Source organism: Sinocyclocheilus grahami, unplaced genomic scaffold, assembly GCF_001515645.1.
Source record: "Sinocyclocheilus grahami isolate Dianchi unplaced genomic scaffold, SAMN03320097.WGS_v1.1 scaffold255.1, whole genome shotgun sequence".
NCBI classification, from domain to species: domain Eukaryota; kingdom Metazoa; phylum Chordata; class Actinopteri; order Cypriniformes; family Cyprinidae; genus Sinocyclocheilus; species Sinocyclocheilus grahami.
The window spans coordinates 1,113,413-1,138,477 of NW_015505434.1; the positions used below are offsets into that span (position 1 = coordinate 1,113,413).

The following is a 25,065-nucleotide window of genomic DNA, read 5'->3' on the forward strand; positions in this document are numbered from 1 at the left end:
AGAAAGCAGTATCTGCCGATACCGATCACCGATACCGATCTTTTTAAAGCCTTCTTTTTATCATTTATAACTATATATAGTGATACTCCAATCAGGATTTTTAGACATTTATTCAGGGCCTGAATTTCATTTTTGAAAATGGGGGGGAATTCCCCTCTTAGTTGACTCTTGTGAGAGGAGAAGCAGCTTTCACACAGGAGTCCGCTACTGATCCGTGGCTGTTTACCACAAACACAACATTTATCCATTATTTTGATTTCAAATCCAAACATTGTCACTGAAAATGCTTTTTCAGCATCGCAATTCTTTTTTTACACAGTACAGTAATACAATCTTTAACAGACATGTTTAAACAGTAAATATACCAACACATTATTCAATGCTTTTTACTTTTGTATTTACTTCTAGATTTATATATTAAGTTGCTCAAGCAAGTGGCAAAACATTTAAACTTACGTTATCACAAACTTACCATTGACAGAAATAGTCAACTCTACTGCCTTTACTTTTTTATTTAAATCTTTATTACAAGCAATCTTGCCTGTAATAAATCCTGCCTGTTCATAAAGAACTTTGTTTTTCTACCTCCACAAGTGCCATCTATTATTGCCTTGTTTATCTAAAAGTGCTCTTTCCCTTTAAACCTAGCCAAAAAGCCATATGTGTTGACTGTGAAACACAGTAGACTTTAATAATATGCATCTATGGTGTAATTGCAAAATTTTTGTGTCAATCCATGTTCATACTGAAAACAATGCGCTGTTACTTTAATTCAGCGCTTGCAGCGCAGCAATAGACTCGGTGCGAAACGATCTCTGCACTGCTGCAGACACACTGCCGGACTGCAACTGTGTGCAGTGAACGCTTTAATCCGTTAACATAAGCGCGGAAAAAATACGCACCGCATACGCACTGCAAACTGAGTAATGTGAACCTGGCATGAGCGCACGGTCTTCAGGAGAGCGTGCGAGCGCTGAATGTTTAAACAATGGCAAGAATGAAAAAGTAATGCAATTTATAAACTTTATCGGACTGCAACTGTGTGCAGTGAACGCTTTAATCCGTTAACATAAGCGCGGAAAAAATACGCACCGCATACGCACTGCAAACTGAGTAATGTGAACCTGGCATGAGCGCACGGTCTTCAGGAGAGCGTGCGAGCGCTGAATGGTTAAACAATGGCAAGAATGAAAAAGTAATGCAATTTATAAACTTTAGTGACAATGTGACACTACCTCGATTGTGCAAGTGACAATTCCTTTGTCAACTGTGCAGCGTGCAACTCGCTTATAGACAGACGCTATGTGGTGATTTCAAGCCATTTGTGTATTTTTGAGAGAGAAAGAGAGAGAGAGCGTGCGCAGTGATTCACTCACGCTGTTTGTGAAGCTATGTCTCACACAAGGTTTTCAAATTACTTTATAAGTTATTTAATGAAGAAATATAGCATTATAATTATTTCACCCATGCCGGACAGAGACTGAGATGGTGCCTCTGCATGTCGTGCCAAACCTCTCACGGCAGCGTCATCAGCTTGAGATCGTTTTTTTTAGATCGGCCTTTTTAGAGACCGCCATTCAATCATCCCAAAGTGATTATCGGCCGATAGTGATCGGTAGCCGATCAATCGGAGCACCCCTAATATTAGGCATATATATTCTTTCTCACTCTAACGTGTCAATAACTTGTGCGAATGCGTGAATATATTTACATACCGCAAATATATTTGCATAAAGCAGTATAAACCATGTAGCAAAATCTCTGTTGATTGACTCTTTATATTGTCACCATGAGATATGTATCATCATTATGATTGAGATATTGTATACAATTAGAACAATTCAATTATTGTTAAAAAAAAGTGAAATAATAATGTTTACTTGAAAAAGATATAAAAATATCCAATAATTACCCTAATATAATGTAATTGTTTTTCTTTTTTTGCAACCTATAATCAGTGATCTGCAAATGATTTTCTGTCAGAAAGTTCTGAATGCACTCAAGTATGCACATACACTTTTGTTAGTGTTTACAAAATGAGACTGACAAAGTGGATCATCCTTTTCACATGACTATTTTTATCACCATGTAATAGCAGATTTGTGTATAGTTAAAGTTTAAAATGAATGTGCGTTTAAATCAACCTTTCCAAACAAAATAGAAAAATAGTGGGATGAGGGACCCTCAAGTGCTCTCTGACACATTTGAAACATTTGTCCTTCTCACTTCTATCGTTGTCAAAGACAGGAAATGTTGTTAACATATGCGTTCTTAAACCAATTATTCTTAAAAAGTCGCTCACATGTGTGGTCATGTAAACATATGAAACTATTTTTCTTTAAGCATAAACCCTTCGACATAGCTATGTTTTTACCCATTACCCCGACTTCGCTTGGCATGTAAACACCTTAACCTACGCATGTGTGATATGTGACAGGAAAGCGTCCTTTACTGTGGATTTAAGCGCATCCAGCCATATTACGCATTTTGCAGTAGAGGAGGAGGAAATATATTATACACTCTGACTCTTTATTGACCCAGAAAATTATAGAAAATTTGTTCTTATCTCATATTAAAGAAGGGGTACAGTCAAAGAAACTGCAAACATAAGAGAATATGAGTTCTGAACACATTTCCTGATATTTTGGAACACTATTTGGAACACTCTAATGCTTTTTTGAACATTGCAATGATCATATTGTGACGTCACATCTTGTAAAGGCAGTTTTCTGGCAAGTAATCCGATGTCATGAGCTGATTTTTGGTAGTTATCAGCATATTGGTGTGCATGTAAACATGGTCACTGGTAAGAAACAGGGAAATCGGATCAGGACATCATGCAGGTCGAATTTGAACCTGCATTTCCCACATAAGCACCAAATCTTGACATATCTGTAGCACAGACGTTAGTCACTAAGCCACAGCTTCGGTTTGCCTGTGTTTTCTATTTGTTTTCCGTAAATCTGCACTGGTGTATAACTCTCAGAGCTCACAAGAGGTTTAACAGGCAGGAATCTTTGATAGACTAGATGGCTAAACAGATAGTTGGCACTGGTCAGCCTCAGTTTAACCTCCATGCGATTTCAGTGTGTGTGTGTGTGTGTTTGTTTGTATTTTCCATTCTACATTTGCACATTTATTTGCTCATGATAATTTGCATATCTAACACAATGGCTATTTTAGATGCTTTCAAAACACTGCTGATTAGGGTTGCACTCTCTTCCTCATAGTGACCCGCTCTCTACATCACTCTTTTTTTTACGTACATGTGTCCAAATGCATTTGAAAGCAGTTACTGACGTCACTGAACCCAAGGCGAGAGTGCATTGATCTGTGTGTGTGTGTTTGTGTGTGTTATGGGACTGTGTGTCCCCTAAATGACCCCGGCCCTCAATCTGGCCCCAGGCACTTTATTAAGGGATTAACGGGCTAGTGGTTGTCAGTGTCCCCGTGTGCCATTGCCTCCTCCAGCTCCTGACACCTGGGCACACTACTGACCCCCCCACCCCCCAAACACACACACACACACAGTGCCATTGCCTCCTCCAGCTCCTGACACCTGGGCACACTACTGACCCCCCCACCCCCCAAACACACACACACTCAGACACTGTAAAGATACACTGTACTCACACACAATCTAGGTCAGAGCCAGACAACAACACTCCAACAGACCCCTGCCCAATAACGCTGGCTGTTAACGGGAGGGGTGGAGGTCACCCGGCCTACCCACAATCTCCTGCTCCCTCGTCTCCGGCCAGACTAAATTCATATGATTACACCCCCTTGTCCTCCCTCCCCAGCCGTCTGATCAAGCGTGGTCACCCTTGAGAAGCATATGCCATCTACCGCTCAGCTGTACATACTGTCAGACGTCTGATCTGATAAGAGGAACAGGCTAAACTTTTTCTACCCTCCTTTTTTCTCCAGTCTAAACGTAGGGAGCGGACCTCTTTGTTTTTCTGTATCAGAAAGGCTGAGTGAGTTTACAAAAGCTGGTTTTCATTAAAAGAACTCTGGCGTTCCTATGAGCTGACTGACTGTCTGTCTTTCTTGTCCTGTCATGGCACTTGCATGCTTTTTAGGCTAACCACAGGAAGTCCTTGAAACCTTTAGAAGTTTGTAAATGTACTGTCAAGTTCAACCCTCACTGTCATGTTCTGCTTTATACTACAGCAGTTTATAACTGCAAATATTCAAAAACAAAACATAAACTCATCAGTTAACTGGCTTAATCTGATTGGTATTTCTTTGATTGGCCCAAATGAGATCTTCTGGTTCACTTTTTTTAAAAAGATGGACTAGGAATTTATTGTATTGGGAGGTCTTTTTTGTACTCTTTCTTTTTGAGTTTGGCTTATGGAGCAGTGAGTAAGAAAAAACATTCTGAGTCATTTTGACCAGATTTCAAACCCTTTTTTTATTTTTTTTTAAAGCCAAATTATAGACATCTGCTTCAACTTTAACCGCCTTTGGTAACAGCCTTATCTCAATGATGCCCTTGTCTCTGTAGCAGTTTAAAACTCAAATGAGTCACAAAATGGACAACCAGGCTCAAATTTAAATATGTTGCACATGACAGTGAGTTGACGTCTGTGCTTCCTTTGGCCAGGGGGCTTATGGGTTACAAAATATTGCTTCTTGGTTTTGCACAATGCAGAAAATGTGGGTGATTACCAGGTCCAATTCAAGAGAGCCCCACCCCCATAACTTAAAATGGGACCTTAACATAAAAATGTTTATGTTATGGCTTATTAATAAAGTGAAGTGATTTGCCATATGATTGTTTAAAATTTTTTTATTTAAGTAAGTGTTAGATGATGGCAGAGATTTTCTAAATGTAAAAATAAGATACACACTACCATTCAACATTTTTGGGTCAGTCAGATTTTTTTATTTTTTTTAAATGTATTTATTTATTTTTATTTTTTTAATTAATACTTTTATTCAGTAACAATGCATTAAATTGATCAAAAGTGACAAACAGACTTACTGCGGCAATTTCATGGGTTTTTTGCCGCTCAGTTTCTCTTACTCTCATTCAGAACAGTAACTTTTTTCAAGGATCATCCGGAGGCATCCGAGCACCTTATGCCAATTTCGCCTCAGGACTGCCACTGACTATCACATGCACAAATGACACCACTCTAGTCTCAAGTCAGACATGTTCAAACCATTGAGGCAGTTACCAAATATACTCATGGCGATTGCCACTTCTGCAAAAAGCTTTCATTACTTGATATATTTGCCTGAAGCGGAAATTTAACAATCAAGTTTAGAAGTGTGTTGAAATCTCTATTCTTAGAATGCACTGCTAATTAGAATCAGTGTTATAATGGATTAACATTCACATTAATTTGCATTTTCAGAGAATAACAAAGAAGCTTGCCACCAGAACGTCATAGTGAAGGCGGAACCTATGGAAGTGGACCCGCCCCTAGAATTGGCCCCACCCTCCTCTCATCGACTGGGCTTCAGCATTTCAGGGGCATGTGAGAAGAAGGAACCAATGGTCAACCTCCCAGATCCTTTGCCCCGTCCCCAAAATGACCTCTTCTCCCAGGACATATCAGTCAAAATGGCCTCTGAGCTGCTTTACAAACTGTCTGGTAAGTCTCTATGACAGAAGAAACAGAGGGGGGGACTGTCGCTCTCCGCAGCGACAGTCTTCAGGTTTTCTTCTTCATCGTCTTCTCTGATTGCTGCACTGACACACTAGAGAGTGGAGGGATATTTGTGGTGTTAAATGATGGCAGGATTGAGCTTTTCTTCCGAGAGCGTTCTGAGGATTAGCAGAGACAAACCTGCCCCCAGCGCTCCTCGCTGCCAGCTACGGCTCTCTTTAAATGCCATCTAGCACCTCGGAAGCCGATCACAAAAAGCCTCCCCCACACACACACACACACACACATATATATATATCTGTACACGAACCTCACATGCACACCATTCGCATCCTTCCACCTCCCCCCCTACCCCATGGGAGAGGTGTGTAGCTGCACAGTGTGTATGTATAACCCCTCAACCCTCGACTCCCTCAGATTGTTCTCAAACATTCTGGCTCAAGCACACTCGGTTGCACACACTTCCCTTGTCTCTCTCTCTCTCTCTCTCTCTCTCTCCCTCTTGCTCCTGTGCAGCATCGTCATGGCAACGCAGAGAGCCCTTCCATCCTCTGTGAGCTGTGTGACCGAGAGGGTGTCAGGGAGAGGGGGCTTAGGAAGTGCCACCCAGGGAGCAAGGTCATTACCAGACCACCAGAAGAGAGAAAGACAGGCAGATAGGCAGACAGACACGAGACACTGTTCTCTTTTAAAAGCAGTTTGGCAAAACACGGTAAAAAAAATCTAACCACTGCAATCCCTGCTGAAAAGACTGTCTTAAGTCAGCATGCATGGCAGAATTATTTTCTTATTTAGTATTTTTGTCCTGATTTTCCAGTAGAAATATGTAACGTAAATTTACTTGAGTAAAAGTGTGTCATATATTTTTCAGAAATGTATCTTGAATTTATTAAATTCTAATATTTATTCAAAAGTATTTTTCCTACCCCATTGTCAAAGAGCAAACTCACTACATTTTGCAAGATTTTTGCTTAAAGCAAGAAAACTATTTAATTTCATGACTATACATTTTTTATTGTTTTATTATTGTTGAAAGCATTGCATTTATTAGAAATTATGGAGTTTGAGAAATGAACTTTAAAGTGGGAAAAAAATATTTTATAGCAGTTTTGGTAAACTGGATCTTGCATTTAGCAGGATTACCAGAAATGATTGAGTTTGGCAAATGAATTTTAAAGGGGGGGGAAACAATTTTATAGCAATTTTGGAAAAACTGGATCTTGCATTACTGGCAAAACAGCATTCTAATCTACCGCCATGCAAAATACAATATATGCTGGACACCAGCAATGATTGTCTTTTTATCAGGGATGGATTAATGGTCAGCTTTATTAATGAATAGTTCTACTAACAAGTAATTGCCTTATTATACCTACTGGTGGCATATGATTTTTGTTAGTACAACACAAAAACAAGCCTATTTTTAACTCCATTGTGTTTTTCTTTTTCAGAAAAAGTAAGTAAAGCTAATGAAAACAAAGACAATGCATCCTTCAGTATACACAGGTAGGTTTACTGTTGTGTGCTTATTATGCTGCCAGAATGTAGGGAATCACATTTATTGAATCTAATTGTAGCTTGTGATTTTCCAGCCCTTTCCTAGACGACCGCTTTAGACAATCACCTTTCAGCACGCGCTCCAAGAGCTCTTCCCCAGCTGAAGCTGGATCTTCAAGTAGGGTTACCCAGCAAGGTAAGACTATCTCCTCTTCACCAGCCAAAACCCTTTACTCTTTACTCACATTCAGCATCCGTAACTGCCATTATGACACACCTGCTAATGCAGAGTAAGTTACCAGTCATAAATATTTTTTACTGTTCTAACCCATTTACTGTATTTCATTATTTTTAATATTTAAATAAAAAGAGTGCATATTATATGATATTTGTTCTTAATATATGTTTTGGTGCTTTAATGTGAGGAATATCCCACATATATATTGCGACAGACTTCGGGAGAAAAAATATTAACTCAGATTGTAGCTTATACAATTCAATGTAGGCACTATATTATGTTCCTTTCAAAGGTGCTGTCCACTCACAAGTAATTTTTTTGCGGATTTGGTATTCATTTTGGACCCTGCTCACATCTACATAGATCTATGCATACAAGTCGCCCCTCTCATCTAATGCGAGACTACAGAGGCCCCTCGTGCTCCCACCCAGCTTTGAGACCACTGCACTGGGCAGCTGGCACTCCCTGCTTCCCTCTACTGGCCCCTCTGGCAAAGGGTAATTAGTTTGTGCTCGCCTGGCCCGATTCCCTACATCAGTTAATGAAAAAATGATTGGGTTTTTCGTGTCCAGGGTGCGTGAAAGTTAATTCACTACACACTCAGACATGTGTTCATTCTTCCGCGCAGACACAAAGCGGACATACACAAATCACATAAGAGCGGCCATGACCCATGTCTACCTTTTTCATCTCTTTCTCTCTTTCTCTTTCAAATTCTTTCCCTTACTCCATGTTTTTTGGCATTTCATTGCTAAGTGTCTAACTCATTCTGACCCGGTGTGGGTAGTAACTCCCACTCCTTAGTTAAGACAAAGAGCTCAATTTTTTTATTTTTAACAGCACAACCAGTGGTTGAAAAATAATGAATTGCTCTAAAATAGTTCTGTATTTATGCCAAAAAGGTAAACTGAATCAGTGTTTGTTTGCGTGTGTGGCTGTATGGCCAATTTGATCATTTCTGTATAAAAATTGCTTTTATGTTGTTCTTGGCTGCATCAGATGAATGGCATTGCCTGCTTTTACATCTTATTTTTATATTTTTCACTTAATTGCATGAGAATACTTAAGTTCATTGTGTCATCCTTTGTGTGTTCGGTATGTGTAACACTCCTCTTCTACCCTTGCTCTTGCCCCGAGTCATCTTCAGCATCACTGCGGAGGCTGTCTCTTCTCTCTCTAATAACACTAATTAAACCATTAACCACTTCAAGGCATTGATGTAGATGCTCTAGTGTCTCAATTAAACTTCAGTGCCTTATTTTTTTATTGCAGTCGTGAACTTTGTATATTTTGACCCGAAATGTAGCATTGTTAACCTGTATCCAGCTGACTGAACAAGACACTAGATAGTTGACCCAAAAATAAAAAATCTATAATCATTAACTACCCTGGAATATAAAAGAAGCTACTTCAAACAACTTTTTAGTCCATTCTGTGAAAGTCAGTGGGGTACAAATAAACAATTGACTTTTGTGTATTTACAAAAAAGATTACCATTCAAAAGTATGGGGTTTGAAAGATTTTATTTTATTTTATTTTGTATTTTCATCTTTACCAAGGCTGCATTTATTTGATCAAAAATACAGAAAACATAATAAGATATTTAATATAACTGTTTTCTATTTTTATATATTTAAAAATGTATTTCTGTGATGGCAAAGCTGAATTTTCAGCAGCAATTACTCCAGTCTTCAGTGTCACATGATCCTTCAGAAATCATTCTAATATGCGGATGAAATATATATATATGTAAAAAAAAAAATCTTGCTGTCCCCCTGACCCCAAAATTTTAAACTGTAGTGCATCTATTTTGTTGTTGTTGTTGTTTGTTTTCAGCAGAAAAAAGTAAGTCATACAGGTTTTACATGAGGGTGAGTAAATGTTGACAGAAGTTTGATTTGGGTAAACTATCTCTTTAGGTTTGTTAAGGAGCCTGGTTCTGAAAGCACAACATATATTGGTTCCAACGATGCAAGTCTTTTCAGTAGGAGAGGTGAGAGAGTTGCATCGACAACAAGAAAATGAAGGTATTAGGGGATAGTCATAAGCATTGCACAGGCATTTGTTCACTCATGTCCCCCCACTGAGGCATTGTGGGAAGGTGCCATCTTTTTCCTGGCAGTCCCCAGGCTCTGTGTCACACCAGAGCTGTCGGCAACCACATCACACCGTGAGTCAGACGCACAGGTTCGTATGAGCGGTGTGACTCAGTGGAACCGTGGGGTGACGAGGCTGATTCAGGGCCCTGTGTCTGATTGTGTGTTGCCTTTTCTAAACTCGCTCATAGATTGAAGCAGAGGGCAAAACACCCACTGTAGTTTTAATTAAAGCTCTTATGCAGTGCAGGTCAGCGCGGGGGACGGCTGGGAGACGGCACACACATGGCACCCTTGTTTAATTATGTGGTTTAGCGATGCTAATTCATGCTGGTAGTGTGGCACTACTAATCAAGTTGAGTCTTTAAGATTCAAATATGGTCAAAACATCATCCAGTAATAGTACATTTGATATCAACAGGTGCTTAAAGGTGTCAGTGGTATGAGGAGATGGTGCTTGGGGATAAAGCAATAGTTTATGCAAAAATTATTTTGTAACTCACTTACCCTTGTGTTGTTCCAAACCTGTATCACTTACTTCCATTCGCGGAACACAGAAGAAGATAAATTAAAAATATCTGTGTCCACTTTTTTGGGTGAAGTATCTTTTTCAAAGTCAAATGAGGGCAAGATGGTTTATTGCTCAGCACAAGAAAGAAAAAGAAAAAATGACATCTCTTAAATATCTCAGTGTTTTCTCCTAGTCAGCAACTGAGATTAAATGAAGTGCACATGGTGAATTTAAAGTCTGCACTCTTAAAAATATAGGTGCTTCACGATGCCATAGAAGAACCTTTTTGCCCAAATGGTTCCATAAAGAACCTTTAACATCTGAAGAACCTTTCTGTTTCACAAAAGGTTCTTTGTGGTGAAAGAAGGTTCTTCAGATTATAAAAAGATAAGAAAGAGATGGTTCTTTAAAGAACCTTTGACTGAATGGAACTGAAACCAAAAATGGTTCTTCTATGGCATCGCTTGAAGAACCTTTTGAAGCACCTTTATTTTTAAGAGTGTACTTTTCTGATTTTTCTACCCCAGTATTCTCTATTGTCACTGCAAAGTTGGGCTGTGACGATATCAGATTTTCACTACATGATTATCGCATTTAAAAGACAATATTATCATGATATCTATCGAAACGAAATGAAGCTATCAGTCAAATTCATCTTTAACTTCATTTATTTAGTTTTCTCTTTTTTGGCAAATGAATCACAAACACCAGCTTAGGGAGGCGGAGAGAGTTTTTAATCGCAATTGTACAAAAATAATAAATTGCCTTTTTGCACTTCCTGCAAACTTGGATGTCTAAAATCCTGCTTTTTTAATGGAATCCAAAAAAACTCCCACACTGGTAAGCTATTTATTTCTGTTGCGGTTAGAGTGTCTCGCTTTCACCTGTCATCTCCTCCAACATGATTTTGTGTGACGGCAGTAGCTACACGCGGCGTCATCATCTTTTTTCCTGAAATATTTCTCATCAGATTCTTTCAAGGATAAATTATCTGAGCTAAACTATTCACGTTACTTTAGTGTAGGAGTTTAACTGTATATCAGCAATTGTCTCATTTGTGTTGAAAGAATTTTAAGAAACATCTGAGAAAAAGTTGTTGCTTATTTAAAACATAACCAAGAACGCCATTGATCTATAAAAGAGTAGAGTCTGAGCAATAAAAGTTTCTTCTGGGTCATAATTTCCCTACTTTTTCCCCTGTTGGCTTAAAACCGAAGTAATGTGCCTCGTTTTTCAGAAGTAAGTAATACATCAGCAGTAAAATCAAGCAGGCAAGCAAGACATCACTTATCCTTATGTCTTTTAAAATAATGATGGATTTCAGAACTTACCACAGGATAGATGGCTTACATTAGTTTTAACAGCTGCTCTAGGACCAATAAAAACCTTGGCATCTCTGTGCATGATAACAATGAAATTGACAGCTTGACATTAGATTGCCCTGTAGATGTATATATTTAAACTCAGAAGCGTCTTTCAACTAAGACCATTGTGAGGAATAAAGGGGCACTTTTAGCATCATTCCCTGTGACTTCTTCAGGAAGCATACCGACAAATCAGACAACCCCTCCCATTGGGCCACTTTGAGACACTATTCCCGTCAGGACTTTTGGGTTCGGTCTCTGGCAGAAGATACGAGCATCCCCATGAAAATGTCCTTCAGGTCTTGCATCCAAGGCCAGTGCATCTGCTCTTTAATTGCCACTATTAAATCCTCTCTGATATGCCAGAAAAAAAAAAGAAAATGCTGTTTCTCCCCAACCACTTGCTCCCCTTTTCCTCGCCATGCCCCCATCAATCCTGAGGCTGCATTGCTTATGACAGCATTTGTAAAAAATGTGCCTATTTATGAGCAAACCACAAGTCCAAAGGGACGGGCACACACCCGCTGCATATCCAAAAAAGCCCCTTGAATGTTTATTGAAAGGATCAAATGCTGTGGTACATGCATAAGAAAAAAAAAAATTGATATGACCTACAAACCCAAAACATGCATCTCTGAATGCCTTGACATGATTAAAACCCTTTCAGTTGCAAACCGCAGGCTTTTTAAAAAAAAAATAAGTATACATATTTCTGTTCAGTTTTGGCTTCTAAAGAAACATTGCTTAACATTTGGCAACCTCTCTGCCTCTTGTTTTGTACAGAATTATGGCCAGGCATTCATATTGCACCAGACATCTACAGTATTTGAAGGGGCTGTGTTGCATGATGACGGAATTTCTCTTCGGTTTATATATTTATTTATTTATCTATTCATTTATTTATCTCTCTCTGCCTCCTTCCGGAGAGAGAAAAGGCGTGGCGCTGCATTTTAATTTGACGCCGAGCCAACCACCTTCGTCAGAAGGTTAATTCAGACGCTCTCCTCCACTTGTGTGGCATGCTGTCTCTCTCTCTCTCTCTCTTTCTCCCCCTCTCTCGCTCTTCTAATGAAAGGTGAAAAAGGAGCACACAGTCCAATGTCAAGATAAAAAAACACCTTGTTGGCTCCCTGATCTGGATGTATAGACTCATCAACATATTATCCAACACAGTGAAAGAACACACACTGACCTCTTGCCAACCTCAGTGTCTCTTGGTTTCTCGGTTGTACCTGCAATTAGTAGTTCCCATGTGTCACAAGAGTATAATATGTCAAGAATTCAGACAAATTAAATGAAGAGTTTGGTTCCAAAACGCTATTAATCCATTTTGATTAATTTGAGTAAAAATGTGTTTTCTTTAAGAAAGTGACAAGATGAAAACCACTTTTTTTTCTGTTTCAAACTTTCACATAGCATCTTAAGGTTATAATAACATTAAAAATTATTATAAAATGTGATTTTTTTTCCCAAAATGCAATAAATCCATGACACGTTTAGTTTTTCCCAAAATGTAATAAATCCATTGAATCAATATATAAGTTATTTTTCATATTGAAACTGTTGAAAATACACAACATAGTAAGTTGATCCACATATGACAGCCTCTTGGTCAGTACTAATCTTATATACAGGCACTGGACTAAAAAGACATTCAATCAGTCATTGCTCCTTAACATTAACAGTCATTAACAGTCTTGTTAATGCTATAAATTAATTACAACAATAAAATAAAATTTCATCATGAACATACATGAACAACAATATCACATTAAACCACAGAAATTCCAAAATGACATTTCCCTTACATTCAACTTCCAAAAGTGCATTCATTTGCCATGTTACATACATTTAGTTGACTAGTGCTATACGCTGTACGCTGGGAACACAGACAAGCATAGCGATACGAACAGTGAAATTTCCCAGTGCTGTTGGACTGGAGAACCAGAACTAACTGTTGTATAATATCTGATAATTATTATTAGGGGCAGTCGTGGCCTAATGGTTAGAGCGTTGGACTTGTAACCCGAAGGTTGCGTGTTCGAGTCTCAGGTCCAGCAGGAATTGTTGGTGGGGGGAGTGAATAAGCAGCGCTCTCCACCCTCAATACCATGACTGAGGTGAGACCCTTGAGCAAGGCACTGAACCCCCAACTGCTCCCCGGGCGCTGCAGCACATGGTGTGTGTGTGTGTGCACTTGGATGGGTTAAATGCAGAGCAAAAATTCAAAGTATGAGTCACCATACTTGGCCACACTTTATTATTATTTTTTTTTTATGTATCCAGATCCAGAGAAGGTGAGTAGTGAGCCAGGAAATGGACTTGCCCAATGGAGACTCAACGAACAGCTCTTTCCCTGCCCTATATGTGGCAAAGTATTTGGTCGCCAACAGACTCTCTCCAGGCATCTCTCCCTACACACAGGTGAGAATACATGCTCTCAAACAACATTCAACCAGTTTTGCTATGCCGGTTAACCAACTATACCAGCTAATTTTTTCTGCTCCACCTTCTATGTTGGTGTAAGCTGGTGTTTTCAGCAGAACTGATTGTGTGACCACTGTAGTATTACATTTACAAATACATCCATAATCACAACTACAATGTTAAATTACCTGGGTAACAACTTTTACCAGTTGACCAGGTTAAGGTCATCTGCTGGTTCACAACAGTTAAGCAAAGTTACTGAAAAACAAGCTTTTTTGAATGTTATATTTTAACATGTACACATACATGTCCAACAACATTGTATGTTGTCATTAGGACAAGTAATTCCTTAAGTAAGTAAATAAGGTTCACTGGACTAGATTACCCTTCCTTTAAAGAGATTAGGCTACTGATTAGTCCTGGTGGGAAAAGTACCTAAGTGATTACTAAGCTGTAAAGAAGTCTCCCCTAGCACTAAGCTCCCCTGGAGCACAGCACAACCATGACCAGCCTTGCCTGATCCTTGAACAGTCATGTCCCGCAGGTCTCTGAGGAGCATCAATGAGCCGTCTGATCATGGTCCATTCAAATGCATCTCAGTCTGGACTACAAAACAAATAAATAAATATAAAGTCCTGTGGGAACGGTGAGACCTCAAGATCCTCTGATCTCAGAATAGCCAGGAGGAGACGGGACACCTTATACACATCATCTATCAACAAAAGAGTCTATTGTTTGTTTGCTTTCTAATTGCTCTCTTGTTTGTCTCTGCAGAAGAGAGGAAGTATAAGTGTCATTTGTGTCTGTACGCGGCTAAGTGCCGAGCCAACCTCAACCAGCACCTCACCATCCACTCAGTCAAACTGGTGAACACAGATGCCGAGCAGATTGTTACCGCTGTCATCAATGAAGGCCAAGAGCTCAAAAACTGCCCCTACTACTACAGCTGCCACGTCTGCGGCTTCCAGACAGAGTTTAATGCTCAGTTTGTCAGACATATGTCTCTTCATGTAGACAAAGAGCAGTGGATGTTCTCTCTCTGCTGTAGCACCTGTGAGTATGTGGGTGTGGACGAGGCTGAGATGAAAGCTCACATCAGTGCAGGGCACGCAGGTAAGATCTCACCGTTCTTACATTTTACGCATTACTTGTTGAGATCTTGAGTTTTAGATGCTGGTGTGTGCACTTAACTAGTTGAACTAGCATGACTATCTTGGTCAACCAGCTTTTCCAGAAAGACCATGCTGGTTACATTTTGCGGGTACATCGTGCCAGTGCTTGTTCCCCAGCTAGACTAGCATCTATCCAGTACAAAGCAGCTTGGTTCCCTTTCAGTCGGTCACTCTCGACATCAAATCGGTAATGAATTGAGATCCCAATTCGTCGGTCATTACCGACGTGACGTCTCCGTTCCCTGAGGGTTACATACGAACTGAGACGTTTTTTTAGCAAGGTGCTTAACATACCTTCTGGTTGTTGTTTTAAACACTTGGGAAACTTTGGCGCAAGTCCATCATAATATTTGCATTTTTCTTTTGAAACTCAAAGTGCTTCTGCTAAAGTTGTAATTTTGAATGCAGGACTACAGTCATGATAGAGTCATGAATTCCTAAAATGAAAGATTTTGGATTTATAAACTAAACAAAAAACTAAATGTAGTTGACAAATTTAAAATTGGACAACCAAAAATGACTTGTGGTTCAGTGAATGAATCAGTTGTTAACTGATTCACAGCTTGTGAAATGGCTTTGATTGATTCACTGACTGAGTGAGTCTGTTTCAAACTGTTAACTCACTCACAGGTTTCAGACTGTTTTGTGAACCTTTATAAATGACTCATTAAAAAGAACAGGTTTATTCATTTGTTCATTCATTGTTGTGTACAGATTAATGCAATTAGTGTACAGATTGTGTAATTAGAAAAATGTAATTAAGTAGTGCCACCACGCAAAATGCACAACCGCAAACATTTTCTCAGCTATCGGTACTAGATTTTTGTTGCACAACTAGATTTTACTCTAGACCTGGAGTGTCAGGAGCATTTTATATTTTGAGATATTTTATTGTATTTCTATTTACTTTTTACAAGATTATGGCCTTTTAGCATAAATAATCTCAAAATCTGTTCGTCAGCTTGCAAGAAGTTGGGTTGAGGCAGGACTTCCTGTTTGACCGAACACTGAACATGGTTCTAAGGAAATGAGTGGTATGAGTGATTGGGAAACCTGTTTTACTGTTGCCAACAACATTTCAATGGAGAGCAGCTAAAGCCTGCTTGCTAAATGTTGTTAAATGACATCATACCATTGAGTCTCAGAAACTAAATAAGGTTTGTCCAAGAAAGATTTAGATTTGCTAGATTTGTCACTAGGCAGTTTTCACCAAAGGGGTAGGAAAAGTCGTAAAAACTGGTGACAAAGTCAACTGGTTTGAAAACCGTAGTTATTTTTTTAAGTTCCATTTGGTGGCGCTAGTGATGCAGAAATTACACCGTTAAGGTCTGAATCGCTGGGTGGATGTTGTTGACACAGAAACTCGCCAGGGTTATTATAGACAAACACCTCAATCTTTAGGTTGTGCGTGGGGTTCATTTTTAGTCGGTCATGGAACTGACTGAGGGTTCACATTTGAGTGGGTGTGTGAGTTTATATTTAACTGCAAGGCCTGGTGTTATTAGACCCAAGGAGGCAGAAAAATCGATATCCCTAGTCTCTCACAACTACCCATCCAAGTAGCCCAACACCGTCATGTCTCCCACACTCACTCTAACGCCACGGAGCTCGAGTCCACTTCAGCAAGACAGTGAACTCAGAGAGTGCCAGCAAAAGAACAAGTTGGGTTGTCAACTGCGATTTAGCGTCCTTCCAGAGACACCCCTTGCTGCAGATTGGCTGACCTCGGGTCAGCGCCTACCAGCCTGCACTTCTTTGTCTCCTGCTTAGGAAGGTGGCTGAGAGTTGCGGCTGTCACCTGGGTGCCCGCCTGGCAGCTGTTCTCTCCATCACTAATGCTTTGCTTTACACTGCAAGTGTACGGCTAAACCTGGGCGTTAATTCATCCTGATATTTCGACCAACGTCCACCGCGTACAGTAGCCTTATAGAGGCCGTCAAGTTCACTCACAGAGATTAAGTCCTGCTCTTCATAACGCATACGAGTCACACAGAGCATCTGTATTCAAAGATGTCATTGAAGCTGACAAAAGATTAAACATGACCACCTACTCTGTATTCTACATGTGTTCTTTCAAAGGAACGGCAGTCTCAACATGTGAGTGAAGCGCGCGTGAGAGCTGGTATCGGCCATTTCGTGAGCTATGAGAGCCCTAGGGGAGAGCCGTGGCCTGAGATGCTCCCGCCATCTTAGCTGTGGCGGCCCTGACCTAGGCAGCCCCCCTCTCCTGCCGCTCTCAGACACAGCGCAGATCAATAAGAGCGCAGGCTTGAGTGTTCTGGCTGCTTGGATACAGAAGTCAGGCTAAACCCGCAAGAGTGCCTCTTAGGGAAGAGAGCCCGCCTCCCGACTTTTAAGGCTTAATACCACACTGCTCTAGCATACATTTTCCAGCCCGGCTCACTGGGTGGATTTTGATCAATTGGAGGATTTTTCTGCCTTTCACTTTACTCATTACAGAATTCATTATCAAACCTTGAGCTCTGAAAGATGCTCCCACCTAATTCTCTGATGGCTTAAGCTAAGCCGAGTCTTTGATACCATCATGTCATTCAAATACGGAGTTTGTCTTATATTCAGGAAGTGACCCAAAATGTCTTTCTTTTTCTTTCTTTCTTTCTTTTATCCCACACAGGTTTCAATTCCAGAAGCCCTCTCAGTGAGACCAAGAGCACTTCCTCCTCTCTCTCAGCCCTCAGCGACTCCCTCAACAGCTCTGAAGGTGGAGATGTTGCCCAAGGTAACGAAGAACTAAAAAGCCTTTTGGCCCCGCCTTCTTCTGCGGGCAGTCAATCAATCTCAGGCCCAGGAACAGAGGAAAAAACAGAGAAAGGTGAGGCTTTTATATACTACTCTTTAAAAGTTTGCCTTCAGTAAGATTTTTTTTTTTATATAAAATCATACTTTTCAGCAAGAATATATTAATCGATCAAAGGTGACAATAAAAAGTTTTGCATTATTACAAAAAATATATAAATTTCAAATAAATGCTATTTTTTTTTTGTATTTATTTATTTTTTTAATACTTTTTATTCATCAAAGAATCCTGGAAAAAAAAATCACGGTTTCCCCAAAAATATTAAGCTGCACAACTGTTTTCAACATTGATAGTAGTAATAATAAGCAGCAACTCTGCATGTTCATCATTTGACACTGAAAACTGGAGTAATTACATTTTGAAATATATTCAAATAAAATTTTATTTTAATAAAATTTCACAATAGTACTGTTATATATTTCGAATACTTTCACAATATTACTACTTTTGATCAAATAAATGTAGCCTTGGTGAGCATTAGAGACTTATTTTAAAAACATTAAAAAAATTACCCCAAACTTTAGAATGCTATCTAGATAAAAAAAAATACTGAATTATTATCACAATAACTAAACATTAATGTTCTCATAACCATTATATAATGTAATAATGGTAGTTCAGGAAAGTTAACAGAAGTTATTATGCAGTTTTACCATGAAAAAAAAAATTATGGCAGGCTCCCTGAGTTGGCCAAGGGCCTGGGTTGTGGGTCCCTTGGTCTACAGAGGGTCAAAATCTAGATTAGTGGCCTTGGAAGAAAATCATTGAGCTATACAATTGATTAGATGTCTAATTTTTGACAATCCAGTTCCTTATAACCAACTTAACAGCATAACAACATTTTTCTCTCTCTTCCTGACCAATTTCCTTAGGCTTTGAATGCGTCTTCTGCAACTTTGTATGTAAAACACGACCTATGTACGAGCGGCACCTACAGATCCACCTGATCACGCGCATGTTCGAGTGCGATGTCTGCCACAAGTTCATGAAGACACCCGAGCAGCTCCTGGAGCACAAGAAGTGCCACACCGTCCCCGCTGGAGGGCTCAAGTAAGGAAAGCAAGTACAGCACGTGCCTCCCCACAACCTCACAAAACCCGCCCCCACCCTACCCCCTCAGACAGGACACAGCCCAGGCTTTAAACAGAGTCTATCCAGGAGCACTGGTCGAGGATTCACAACAGAGCGTGTTCCAGAAATGAGCTAAGTTCATCGAGCAGTGCTTCAGGGTAACCTCTCTGTGGAGCTGCATACAGTGGAAGCATTTTATAGACAGAGTTCCTGAATGTGCCTGAAACATATGTGAGCACACAACTCTAGAGTCAGAGATTTGAATTGACTACTTATAACTGCACTTTAAAGCTAATATTTTTAAAGGAACAGTTCACCAATTAAAGGGATAGTTCACCTGAAAATTAAAATTCTGTCATGATTTACTCACATTCAACCTGTATGAGTTTCTTTCTTTTGTTGAGCACAAAAGAATATGTTTTGAAGAATGTTAGTAAGTAACTAAACAGTTGATGGTAGCCATTGACATCCATACTATGGAAGTCAATGGCTACCGTCAAATTATTGGTTTCCAACATTCTACAAAATATCTTCTTTTGTGTTCAACAGAAGAAAGAAACTCAGAAATGGACACTTTTTTTGGATGCTTCAAAAAGAATGCAAAACAGGCATGAAAGTATCATAAGTTGTCCATATAGCGTGCACTGTATTCCTAGTCTTTTGAAGACATACGTTATCTTTTTATGAGAAACAGAGCATAATTTAAGTGATTATTCATTGGAGACCTTGATATATGCCCTAGCTTTCCTATTATGAGAGTTCGTAAGAGAAGTAGTGAAAGTCTAAATATTGTCAAAGAATCAGTTCATCTGCTTCACAAAGCTGATCAGAATGATTCATGATCTGGTTGTAGCAGTTCTCAAGTTAACAGCTTTTTGAAGGGAATGATTTTGTGTGAATAACAAATGGGGTCTGTCCCTTACTTAGCTTTAGAAGACTACAGGTGAATATAGCACATGAGTCATTTGGACCACTTTTATTGTTCTTTTTCATACTTTTGAAGCTTTTTAAGAATTTACAGTCTTATTCATTGTAATTACAAAGATAGGAATTTCATATTTCATGTTCCATGGAAAAAATAATGTTATACGAGTTTGGAACAACATGGTAAGTAAATAACCATTATTTGCATTTTTGGGCAAACAGTTGGGACATTGCATTGCTAAAAAGTTTAAAACTTCAATTTACTGAATCACACTTTAATTTACAAGAGGAATAATAAAAGCCTTTTTCTATTTTCCTCATCAGTGTTTGAGGAAGTACAGGGCTCCCCATAGGTATCATTTGTAATTCCACTTTGTTATTTGGACACTAATTCTATGCAGGTGAGCACACAAATCACAGGCACTTTCAGGAACGAGACCCTTCCTTTGGAAAGCCTGTGGTAGACATTACTGCAAAAGGTCTGGGCCCGCATGTGAAAATATATCTGAAGAAATCACAACAAGCCAGTCAGCACTTGTCCATCTGTTGAGCAGCTCCACTGCCAAGACCATTAGGCTACAGTTCACACTGTTCTTTCTCAGCCTGTCATAGCCGCCACCACAGTTACAACAACACATTTAAACACAATGAATACTCATCTGAAGGCAAATAGACACTCTATTTCCAAACACTTACAAGACATACTGACCCCAAGTTGAGATCTTGTTTTGTTTTGGGGCTTCTTTTTTGGGGGGGGATCTTAACACAAAGTCCAGCCTTTGATATTTTCTGTTGTATTTGTCTAGTTGTTTGACATACATAATTCATGTCTTAAGGTCATGTATTTCAGATTTCATTGCCTCATCTTGTCATTTATGGCTATGCTTTTCCATGCTAGACACATTTGATAGTGTGTAGTTATCACTCATTAGAGCGCTTAGCCATTACCACAGGTAAAGGAGGACAAATAAACTTAGATCAGTAGCAATATTTAACTAAGTTGGAAGTACAGACAGTCCTTTACTTGGGGTCTTGTTTAGCAGTTATGATAAAAAGCAGAACAAGAAGTGTCATTTGACAATTTTCTAAATTTGCCATTAAACGTTGAATTAAAAAAATGATACGCCTTTAAATATGATTTTAAGATGACTGTGAATAAAGGCGGGCTTTCTATTTTGTGCCTTTTTAAAAAATAAATTATCAGATGAGAATTTATTTGAAAGGGACTCAGCATGTAATCTATGGTTTAATATTCTCTTTTTATTTATTAGCTCTAATATAAAAAACACTGTAAAAACAATTAAAATCCTCCATTCAATATTTTGTATTCCCAGTATTTGAGCAAACAATAATGTGCATTTCCACAGAGTGTTTCTTGGTCAGTATCTTAAACAATTGCTGTTTTGACTGTGTTCTTACATTTGGAATCTGTAATGGTTCAATGACTCTGAGGTGTAAGTGTGTGTGGTCGGCTTTAATGTTACTGTATATGTATAACAGCTGACTGCTTACAAATCACTGCATGTTTTTTTTTTTTTTCACGGGATCTTTCTCCCACAGCAGGGTTCCAGTTTGGCTGGATTAATGTCTGCTTATGAATATTCCATACAAGGTGTCATAGTTTAGAACTGGATTGTATAGTTTAGAAGTGTCCTTATTTTAGACATATAGTCGCTGGGGATTCTCTACTAATTCTATACTATTTACATAATCCCATATAAGATGTAACCAAGAAAAGCATCAGTAAATACATCCCATAGGACAAAGTTACTCCTCAGAGGTTGCCTTTTCATAACTCAATGGAATATTCAGTTGCAGTTTCTGCAGTTTCAAATGGTTCTGAGACATACCAAAATATTACAGAGCTTATGATATTAAAGAGATTTTTTTTTCCTATAAGACAGTCCTCAACATGACTTTCATATTTCTCAGATGAAATGGTTTGCTTTTGACAAGCAGCAGCTTCTTTTTTTTTTTAACAAACATTTATAGTAGGCAGTATACTTAAGTAGTAGTATACTGCCTACTAGTTACATGCATAAACATTGCAGAAAAGTGTTTTAGATTTATGCTTAAAACATGAAGAAAAAATTAAAAATAAAATTGCCAGTGGAGTGCCAAAAATAAACTTTTTAAATTTAAAATAAAAAACTGAAAACAAGTCTTACAATTTAGTGCCATATTGCTTCTCAATTAAACTTATTTTGTTTTAGGTATGTTTAGATATTTTTACTGTAAAACAAGACTGGGTGCAGTGTCTGCTAGGAGTTTACTTTCTTAAAAAATGTATCTTTACTGTTTATCTTTACTATTCTGATATACTGTTTGTTAATCATTTATTCACTCAAAATAATGAACCATGCAGTTGATCTTGGTGAAACTAAATGTTCCCAAATTATGAACTGATTTTTGGTTCAGAGTCATTGCACAATACAGATTCAAAATGTAGAGCACTAAACCCAAAAGTGACCAAATACATTTAGAACTTTTGCTTTTTATTTTTCTTAGGTTTTTTTTTTGTTTGTTTGTTTGTTTGGTTTTTGTAGTCAGGGCGAGAGAGTTTCATAGCGCTCTAGTTCAGTGTTGAGGTAGAGAGGCGCCCTTCACAGTGTGCTTTCTGAGGTCATTCTGTTCTGCAGGGTTTGTGAAGCGCTTTGGGGCCCTGAGCAGATGAAAGGTGCTATTTAAATGTAAGTGCCACTCATTTATTCATTTACCTTCATCTGATTCCCATTCCAACCTGTCCGCAACCACACAGCCGTATGCACACACACCCTCTCTCTCACATGTAGCAGTGTTTACACACTAAGACTGTAGCTTATATACACAACAGAGGGTAAGACACACTAAATGCCTCCTCCATCCCTTCCCTTTGTCCATTCTGTGTGTTCTTCATTTCATTTAAGAGAACAGAGTGTTTTCTCGCTCAGGAGGTGCATCATTAAATGTCTTCCATTTCTATGTCCTACACCCTACTCCTCATGTCTGTTTGACCAGGTGCCCTCTATGCATCTACTCCACCAACAGGCCAGCCGCCATGGAGGGCCACCTGAAGATGCACTACAAGATGGAGTATCGCTGCCGCATCTGCCAAGCCATGTGGGCCAATCAGGCAGAGCTGGAAAGGCACACGCGCGCTCACCGCCTGGGCAACCACTACAAGTGCGAGCAATGCGGCTACCTCTCCAAAACAGCCAACAAGCTCATCGAGCACATGCGTGTGCACACCGGCGAGCGGCCTTTCCACTGCGACCGCTGCAGCTACAGCTGCAAACGCAAGGACAATCTCAATCTCCACAAGCGGCTCAAGCACGCACCGAGACAGACCTTCGGTTGTGCCCAGTGCCCATTCACCACCACTCACCCGTTCGTCTACAGCCGCCACATTAAAAAGCACCAAGGCGGGGAGGGGAGCGCCGAGGAAGGTGAGGCTCGGCCAGGTACGCCACGTCTGGGCCTTTTGGATCGAGGAGGGAGCAGCAGTGATAGCGGGAGCACCAGTCCGCTCATGAACCTGTCCGCCTCTCAAGCCTTGCAGTCCGTCGCCCTGTCAATCACCACCAAGCGGCAAGATGGCACCCCTACCACGCGCTACCTCTCGGCCAACGGCACGTTCTCCACACTGGCGACCCGCTACTTGGAACAGTACAGGAACTGTGACCTGGCTCACCTCATCCCCCTCACCACGCTCTTTACGGCCCGCCGCTTCACATTCCACAGCCCCTCGCCCTCAAACTCCTTTCTGCCCTTCTCGGCATTCTGGTCCAACTCGTCCTCGCAGTCGCCGCCCTCTCCCACGTCATTCAAACACTCCTTCCTGGCATACCTGGGATTGACAGAGAGAGCTAAGACCATTTGACCATCCTCGTCCTTTCTTCTCCTTCACCCGCCGTTGCCCTGTATCATCAGCCACCGAAGCCACTAACTGTTCCACAGGCAGACTAAAATACTGCCCTAAAGAGTAGTAATGATAATAAAACATCCATTTATCAGAGGAAAAGCTATTCATGCTCAAAGAAGTTTGATTTCTGTTCTATCGCAATCAAATCGTAGCTCTTTTTTTAAGAGGTCTTACAACAGTTGTTTTCCTCTACAAATTGTGAATGACCCGGAATCCGATAACAGTGCTTTATCTATTACAAGTTTTGTATTCATTTTGATGGGCGAAAGGAAACAGAACATATAAGCTTGCAAGCGCTAAGCTTTTTTTGTGCATTTTGTCAGGAATCCGAAAGCATGTTCGCTATGTGTTGCAGTCATTTAGGGGCTCAGTATGAAATATATTGGGGCATACAGTATATGGCACAACAAAAACCAATTAAACTAATTGTTATCTTTTGAGTCTTGTTTCCAAAGCAAAGCCTCAGACCACGCACTTGTTAATTTATCAAGCTGTACATAGTTTTGTAGTCTTTCTTTTCTCTTCTCCCCCATGCCTGTTGGCATTGACTGGTTTTGCTGAATGGTGAGTCTATTTGCAAATTTTAATCTTGCCTCAGCAACAAGCATAAGGCCCTTTACGACACCTGCGAGGTGCAGCTGATGTGCTTCTTAATACAAGCCATTCAGGGCATGCTAATGGCAAAAGCAATCATTACTACTACTGCAGTGATCGTCAAACCATGATACCGCCCTTCAATATCTTCACCATACTTTTGGTCGCTACAGATTGTGCCATAGCTGACCGAGGTGGGCTGGCCGTATCCGGTAGGCATGAGATATAAGTGACCAGTCAAGCGCCCTGTGCATAGCTGACGTATATAATGCGCACCTGTACGTTTAACGAGATGTATGAGGTGACAGGTTTTTGGGAAAGACCCAATTATTCTGTTACGAAGGCCGATTCAATGGTGCTTTTTGGAGCTTTTTTGTAATTTTGTGTGTAAAAAAAAAAAAAAAACCTGTTCCAAAATGACTTGAATGAATGTACTTTCTGTTGGTTAATGTTAAAATGATACAGAGGTAGCTGGATTGTGGTAAGTGAGATCATGGAAAAACAATGGTATCTCGGTGGCCTTCTGTGTTCTTCTAGTTGTTTTTTATTATTATTATTACTTTTAATTTGAAAGAGCCTTTGAAATGTAAAATACAAATATATATATAAAATATATCCTGTACTAACAAGCTATTATGAGAACCCCATTGGAAAATGGCTCTCAAGTGCAATGTGGAGGCAGCCATTATTTTGACTAGGATCTTTGGAAGCATGGCTTTCCATATGTGGGCAAACATGGTACCATAATTTTGTGTTCCCCTCTCGGTGTTTTGAGTTTTAATTGCACTTAAAATTTTGAAATGTAAAAAAAAAAAAAAGCACTTACAC

At 39.6% G+C, this 25,065-nt stretch overlaps 1 protein-coding gene across 2 annotated transcripts; it reads left to right on the forward strand.

Moving 5' to 3' along the window:
• The first annotated feature begins 5,371 nt into the window (after positions 1–5,371).
• LOC107598730 (zinc finger protein 827-like) lies at positions 5,372–23,711 on the forward strand. 2 transcript variants are annotated; one of them, XM_016290146.1, is made up of 8 exons: positions 5,372–5,609; positions 7,076–7,130; positions 7,217–7,317; positions 13,617–13,754; positions 14,532–14,870; positions 17,565–17,762; positions 18,620–18,797; positions 22,740–23,711. In XM_016290146.1, exons 1-8 carry the CDS (start codon positions 5,420–5,422, stop codon positions 23,599–23,601), a joined length of 2,061 nt encoding a protein of 686 aa, XP_016145632.1. In that variant the 5' UTR covers positions 5,372–5,419; the 3' UTR covers positions 23,602–23,711. The 2 variants fall into 2 exon arrangements, with proteins under 2 accessions (XP_016145632.1, XP_016145633.1); XM_016290147.1 differs by having other exon boundaries at positions 22,770–23,711.
• The last annotated feature ends 1,354 nt before the right edge of the window (positions 23,712–25,065 follow it).